At 38.5% G+C, this 7,628-nt stretch overlaps 1 protein-coding gene across 1 annotated transcript; it reads left to right on the top strand.

The window, feature by feature from the left end:
• The first annotated feature begins 5,998 nt into the window (after positions 1-5,998).
• On the top strand, positions 5,999-7,424 carry LOC103852363. The gene has a single exon (XM_009129267.3). The coding sequence runs from the start codon at positions 6,370-6,372 to the stop codon at positions 7,180-7,182; it is 813 nt and encodes a 270-aa protein (XP_009127515.1). The 5' UTR covers positions 5,999-6,369; the 3' UTR covers positions 7,183-7,424.
• The last annotated feature ends 204 nt before the right edge of the window (positions 7,425-7,628 follow it).

Here is a 7,628-nt window from a genome sequence, read left to right as displayed (position 1 = left end):
TACGTGTACTTAACGAGGAAATTTTGAATCCACCAACTTGGTAGGTGGCTCACGTTTTTTTTTTGGCCATCCAATTAATTTTCGTCGTAATTTCATAGTAAAATTACAACTACCAGATTCGAAATTTCCTCTAAATATGGATGTTTGAACATCATTTTAAACACACCAACAACAAAAAACGTGAAAGAAAAAAAATGGCTGGCTCTGGGACTATTTACGAGTTGCGGAATTGGATGTATATGCATAGAGATGCTAACGGGAGAGTGACGAAAAAATACCTTGCGGGGCTGGAGACATTTATGCACCAAGCAGATTCAACACCGCTCGCCCAAGAAAGTGGTAAGATGTTCTGTCCTTGTCGGAAATGCAACAATTCGAAATTAGCAAACCGTGAAAATGTTTGGAAGCATTTAATAAATAGAGGTTTCACGCCAAATTACTATATCTGGTTTCAACATGGGGAAGGTTTTAATTATGATCAGAATGAAGCTAGTAGTAGTAATAGCAATTTTCAGGAAGAACCGGTTAATCATCATTTGCATAATGAACATAGTTACCATCAGGAGGAGATGGTAGATTATGATAGGGTTCATGATATGGTAGCTGATGCATTCGTAGCTCATGATGAAGATGAAGAACCTAATATAGATGCAAAAAAGTTTTACGGAATGTTAAACGCGGCGAATCAACCACTTTACAGTGGTTGTAGAGAAGGTCTCTCTAAATTGTCGTTGGCTGCTAGAATGATGAATATTAAAACTGATCACAATCTACCTGAAAGCTGCATGAACGAATGGGCGGACTTGTTTAAAGAGTATTTGCCGGAAGACAATGTGTCTGCTGATTCTTATTATGAGATTCAGAAATTAGTTTATAGTCTTGGGTTGCCTTCGGAGATGATAGATGTCTGCATCGACAACTGCATGATCTATTGGAGAGATGATGAGAAGCTAGAAGAATGTCGATTCTGCAAGAAGCCACGATTCAAGCCGCAAGGACGGGGACGTAATAGGGTACCGTACCAAAGGATGTGGTACCTACCAATTACAGACAGATTGAAAAGATTGTATCAATCAGAGCAGACTGCTGCAAAGATGAGATGGCATGCCGAGCATACTCAGACGGATGGTGAGATGACTCATCCATAAGATGCAAGAGCCTGGAAACATTTCAACAAAGTACATCCGGATTTTGCTAGCAATAGCTGGAATGTGTATCTCGGATTATGCACAGATGGATTTAGTCCGTTCGGAATGTCAGGGAGACAATATTCATTGTGGCCAGTCTTTCTTACGCCATACAACCTGCCACCGGAGATGTGCATGCAACGGGAGTTGCTATTCTTGACGATATTGATACCTGGTCCGAACCATCCAAAAAGGTCCCTGGATGTTTTCCTACAACCACTGATAAAAGAGTTGAAGGATTTGTGGTTAGCTTCACAAGCAGACCAAGTTAGCTTCCTTCCATACCTTCGGATGAGAGATTCGGGTATAAATTGGTTAGCAGTGATCAAAGTTACACCTCGAGGACGAATCATCAGTGGAGAAGAACCACCATTGCAAGAAGAACAGACAAATGAAGTCGAGGAACCTGAACAAGAAACTGATGACATCCTTCTCATTGATCCGCATAATCACGAATACGAAGATCTTACCGATGATGCCACAGACGAAGCTGTAGAAGACGAGTTTAATGAAAATGACGATATTTCTAGTGATGACGAGAATGTCGATGTATCTGATTGATGTATTTGATTTTGTGTAGTTTGTTTTATGAATAAGGTAATGTGAGAGTTTGTTTTATGAATAAGGTAATGTGGGAGTTTGTTTTATGAATAAGAAAATGTGGGAGTTTGTTTTATGAATAAGAAAATGTGGGAGTTTGTTTTATAAATAAGTAAATGTGGGAATTGTGGTTTGGAATGGAAATAAAGATGAGGTTTGGAATATATGAAGTAGAAGATAAGGAATATGGGTTTTGGGGTTTGGGGTTTCGGATTTTAGGGATTTAAACGTACTACTCGTTAATTCCTCGTAAGTTAACGTCGAATGTACGACGTAATCCTCGTTTATTCCACGTAGGACAGAATCGTCGTAAAGAACTCGTTAGGTTACGTGGAAATAACGACAAAACTAAAAAAAATAAAGAAAGCGAAACCCGTTAATTCCACGTAGGACGGAATCGTCGTAAAGACCTCGTAAGGTAAATAGACGTAAATACCCCGTAAAGTAAATGACGAAGGAGGCACTCTTTAATTCCACGTAGGATGAATTCGTCGTAAACACCTCGTAACAAAAATCGTCGTAAAATCCTCGTAGACTAAAAACTAGAAAAAAAAAGGAAAAGAAGAGAGATACCAGATTTACATGTGGCAAGACTTCCAGCAATTATAATACTTAAGTCTCGCCCACATAAATTCTAATATCTTCTTCTCTTCCTTTTTTTCCAAATATTTCTAATTTGGTGAAAAGCGGGACTAGCTACTTCCTCATAGTATAAAAACTAGTAAAAAAAGAAAAAAAGAAAGATACTGGAATTATATGTGGCGAGATTTAAGTCTCACCCACATAAATTCTAATATCTTCTTTTCTTCTTTTTTTTTCAAATATTTCTAATTTGAAAAGCATTTTGGTGAGGTGTGTGATTTGAGATAGGGTGTGTTTTGTGAGTTTGTGTGTGGTTTGAGAAGGAAAGTTGTGGGTATTTATAGAAAGTATAAGCTCGATAATTCCTCGTAACAAGTTAACCCGTTAATTCCACGTAACGTAAATCGTCGTAAAAACGTCGTTAACAAAAACGCGGGCCTTTGTATTTCGTCGCTGTTTCCTCGTAAATGAAAACGCGGGCCTCTGTAATTCCTCGTAACTTTACGAGGAATCAACGAGGACAAGTAATCTTATATATCCCCGAGCGAGCTCGCTCTTTCTTTCCTCTCCACTTCCTCTCCACTTCCTCCCTATTTCGAAGCAATGGTAAGTCTCTCTAATTCCTCTCTAGTTTGATTAGTTTAGGATAGATTAGGTGGTTAGTATAGGGAATTTAGATAGGTTTACGGATCTTATGTTATTTAGTGTTGATTAGGTGGATAATGTTGGGAAGTATTTTACGAAAATTTAAAAAATTGAATTTTTTTCTCAGGTTCGAAAAGGTAGACTTACTGCTCATTACATAGAGATGTTCGGTGAGCCGGGTAGTCGTTTAGACCCGTCGTCTTCTTCAGCTCCCGGTTCTTCGGGTCAGGGGACTGTCCCCGAGACTCAGTACACTCAGAGAGTCTTTGGATCTCCTTCTTCTAGTGCACCATCGGTTCCTCACGCGCCTCCCCCGATGGCTCCTCCTCCTGTGGCTTCTCCGATGGCACCTCTGATGCCCGCCGAGATTCATCCCGATTTGATGGTGCCTCCGAGTGCTCCTTACTCGCAGTACACCGTAGAGGACATTCTCCGTCTGCCAGGCAGAGAAGGTTTACCAGTCATCGACCCCGACCGACCGGACGGAACTTTGTGGTATGTTTCATTATTTTTTTATTCATTTTAAATTCTTTTATAACTTTAAAAAATAATTTATATTTTAAATTTGTATTTTCCAGGTTTGGGATTGACGGATGTCTTGCATCGGACGTATCCGACACGATAAAAGGTTACTTCTCCATGGCACATCCGAACTGGAAAAAGACGCCTCACTACGTCAGAAAGACGTGGTTCAAAATTTACGCTGTAAGTTCTATTAATTAATTATATATCTTTAAATTTTTTCATTATTTATATATATATTTTTTTCTGAAAAACTAATTATAAATTATTTTTTCCAACAGCAAAAATATAATTGGGCCTTAGGGATCACTGAGAGGGTGAGGAAGAAGTTTGTCGCGAAGGCGAAAGTTCGCTTGTTGGACACGGTCTCCAACTGGAAGGGTGACTGGATCGTGAAGGGGTATGAGCGTGGCAAACCCGCTGAGCTCACCACGGATGTCTGGGATGGCCTCATCCGATATTGGCGTCTTCCTGATTCCATTAGAATCGCCCAGTCTTGCTCTAACTCCCGTAACACAGTCGATGAGCACGGGAACGGGCCGATGCTTCACACTACGGGCCAAAAACCCCACGCCGGTGTCCGTTTGGAAATGGTAATTAAAAATTTAATTATATTAAATTTTTAGTATAGTTTTATATATATTCTAACAACTTTCTTAAATGTTTTTTAGGCCAAAGAGACGGGAGAATTTCCGTCTCTTATGCAACTTTACGAGAGGACTCACAAGAACAAGGCGGGCCGATTTATAGATGGCAAGTCCGAGCAAATCTACAACGATTTGGCTGCTCGGGTTAAAGAACGCCAGACCCAGCTGACCCAGCAGTCCACCGATGGATTACCCGTCGTCTTATCCACACCTGAAGTGGATAAGCTTTACGAGGAGGTAAATTTTCTAAAATTTTATTTTTCCTAAATATTTATTTAATTTAACTTTAAATTTTTACTAACAAAATTTATTTTTTGTTTTTAAGGTTGTCCCTAAAAAAAAGGGACGGACGTTGGGGATTGGTTCCGTCAACGATGTTCCGAGAGCGACATCGTCTTATGTTCAGCGACGGGATGATGAAGTCTCTCAGCTGCGTAGGGAGTCCGAAGAGCTGCGTAGAGAGTCTACTCAGCTGCGTCACGAGTTGAGCTCCACGCAATCTGCGTTCACAGCTCGTATGGGTGGACTCGAGGGCTTCTTGGACGTTGTAGCGGCCACAAATCCGGAATGGGAGACTTTGTTGAGGACCATGCGACAACAAAATCCTATCCCAGGCCAGTCACCAACCGACGACTCACATGCCGAGGCGGATGTAAGGGCGAGGAGTGATGAATTCTACCAGGCGATTAACGACCACCATCCTTAGTTCTTTTTAATTTCGGTTCTTGTATTATGAATTCAAAACTTATTTATATATAAAATATTTTAGTTTTTAATTTTTAAGAATTTTAATTTTATTCATAATTTAAATAATTTAAATTATTTTTTAATTATAATATTTTATATTTCTATAAAATAAAGAAACGAAGTAAATTCGTAGCTAATTTTGCGGCTTCTTTACGTGGAAGCTTAACGTAGTTTTTACGAGGAATAGTTTACAAGGAAATAACGTGGAAATCTATCAAGGTATTTACGTTTACTTTACGAGGAAAGCTTTCAAGGTATTTACGTTTATTTTACGAGTATTTATTTACGTGGGTTTTACGAGGAAAGTTTTTCGTGGTATTTACGAGGAAACTTAGCGACGTCCTTACGTGGAATCTTTACGTGGTCTTTACGACGAAATATTCTCCTTCGCTTTTACGACGAAATAATTTCCTCGCTACGTTACGACGAATTAGCGAGGATATATGCGTTACGACAAACATATAACGACGAAACGGGTTTCCTCGCTAATTCCTCGTAACACTGCTTTTACGACGAAGTAACGAGGAAAACTGCCTTCGTGAAACTTGTGTTTTCTTGTAGTGAAAATTTGAAGTCATTATTAAAGTAATTCATGCTTTTTGTGATGTAATTGTATAAGTCGTAATCCCAAAAACCTAAACCCGCGTTCTCCCTTCTCTTCCAGACCTAAACTTTAATTCTAAATTAGTTAATCATCGTGTACAAAGATCTTTACCTTTTAATAAAACTTTTTGGTCGTTTTGACCCTTATAAAATTTTTTAGTGATATTTAGAGTATTATTCTACAAAGATATATTTGAATATTTATAGAAAAATAGATATGAAGATAAAAATGATAAAATATTATAAATAAATTATCTGTAAATTATATAACTATAAAACTAGAATCAAAATAGTGTTTTAATTGATGATCAAAATATGAGTTTAGTTTCCCTATAGTGACTAGAATAGAATCATAGAATGCTAAAAACAGTTAAAATGTTGAAATGTGTATCTACCAAAGAACCCTAACAAAATTATATTTTTTCTATCAAAATTTCCATGGATGATGTATACAACTAATTAAATATGTTTTTTTAATCTAAAAGAAATACATAAAAGAATTATTGTAGTGGAGAAAAAAAAAGGTACAAAGTGAGGAACCAACATGTAACCTTTTTTGGCCCATGCATGTGAATATGTAGCAAGAGACACGCTTCTCTGTCCCCTCTTCTATTACCATTTTTATTCCTCTCTTTTCCAGTTTCTCACCCGAAAAAATCCTTTTTATTATTTTCGTATTTTAACTACTACTATTAAATATCAAAACTTCTTCTTTATTCACCTATAAAAATATAAATTAAAATCTAATCCTTCCTATAGTTCCGCCTTCCCTTCTTCTCAAAACTTCTCTCCACGTCTCTCTCTTTATTCTGCAGAAGCATTCAACAACTCTCACGATGATGGCGGTGGATCTTCTATCGGAAAACTCTAACATGAGTCCAAGAATCTCCTTCTCTCGTGACTTTTGCCAATCCGATGCAATACCGGTCGAGAAACGTCCGTTACGATCATCGTCGAACTCCAAACCGTCGAGTCTCAATTCAAGCGTCGATTTCGATTTCTGCATTCCCGGCGGCGTAACTTCCGGCGAAAGCTTCGACCAAGGCTCTTGGTCCGCCGACGAACTCTTCCGCAACGGTAAAATCTTACCGACCGAAATCAAGAAGAAGAAACCCGAATCGCCACCGCCCGAGAAACGCAATCCGGGTAAAAAAGTATCCGATACCGGTCCACCCGAACCGTCTAAACCGGATACTAGAAAACCGAGAAAACCTGTTGAAGAAGAGGAAGATGACGTCGTCATAACGGAGGAGAAACCAAGTACGAAGTCGTTTTGGGGATTTAAGAGAAGCAGCAGCTTAAACTGCGGGAGTAGTTACGGACGGAGTTTATGTCCGTTACCGTTACTAAACCGGAGCAATTCGACCGGTTCGACTTCCAGTAAACCGAAACAGAGCTCGAGGAAACACACAACAGAGCATATAAAGCTACAACAATCGTCATCGTTATCATCTTCGTCTTCGTGTTCATCGAGTAACAGTAGCTTTCAGAAACCGCCATTGAAGAAGAATTATGGAGGCTACAGTTACGGAAGCCATGGAAGTGGAACTAGAGTGAGTCCGGTTATAAATATGGTTCCGTCCGGGAACTTGTTTGGTTTAGGTTCTATATTCTCTGGAAATGGAAAAGACAAGAATAAGAAGAGATAGGTTTGGTTCTGATTTGGTAAGAGAGATATTATTCCTGGGTTTACTGTTTGATCCTGCTTCTTCTTCTTTCTCTGAACTCTGAAGATTTCTGACAGTGTGTTTTGTGGGTCCTATTGCCAACTTCTTTGTGTCTTTTTTTTAGATTGTTGTGGTGTAATTGTTTTTTGTTTGATTTGTTAGTTTGTCCTTTATCAATGTTTAAATCTAGATTTTATATTTCAAGAGGCTGCTAATTTCAGATACACATCGTTCATGATTGGTAACGTCTTTACCTCCATCTCCAATCCAAATCAATCTCTCTCTTAACATTATTTGAAAAATGATTTAGGGTATCACCTAGGGCTGTTCAATATAATCAAACCGTACCAAACCAAATCAAAATAGTCAATATGGTTTTGGTATATACCATACAAACCGAATGGATGTGATTTTATAAAAACCATAGG

Source organism: Brassica rapa, chromosome A02, assembly GCF_000309985.2.
Source record: "Brassica rapa cultivar Chiifu-401-42 chromosome A02, CAAS_Brap_v3.01, whole genome shotgun sequence".
Lineage (NCBI taxonomy): Eukaryota > Viridiplantae > Streptophyta > Magnoliopsida > Brassicales > Brassicaceae > Brassica > Brassica rapa.
The sequence above is the reverse complement of the archived record's forward strand: the minus strand, read 5'-3'. Positions and strand labels throughout refer to the sequence as shown.

Bases quoted from the DNA above. Each gene is read 5' to 3' on its own strand.
- LOC103852363 (XM_009129267.3), top strand. From the start codon at position 6,370: ATGATGGCGGTGGATCTTCTATCGGAAAACTCTAACATGAGTCCAAGA.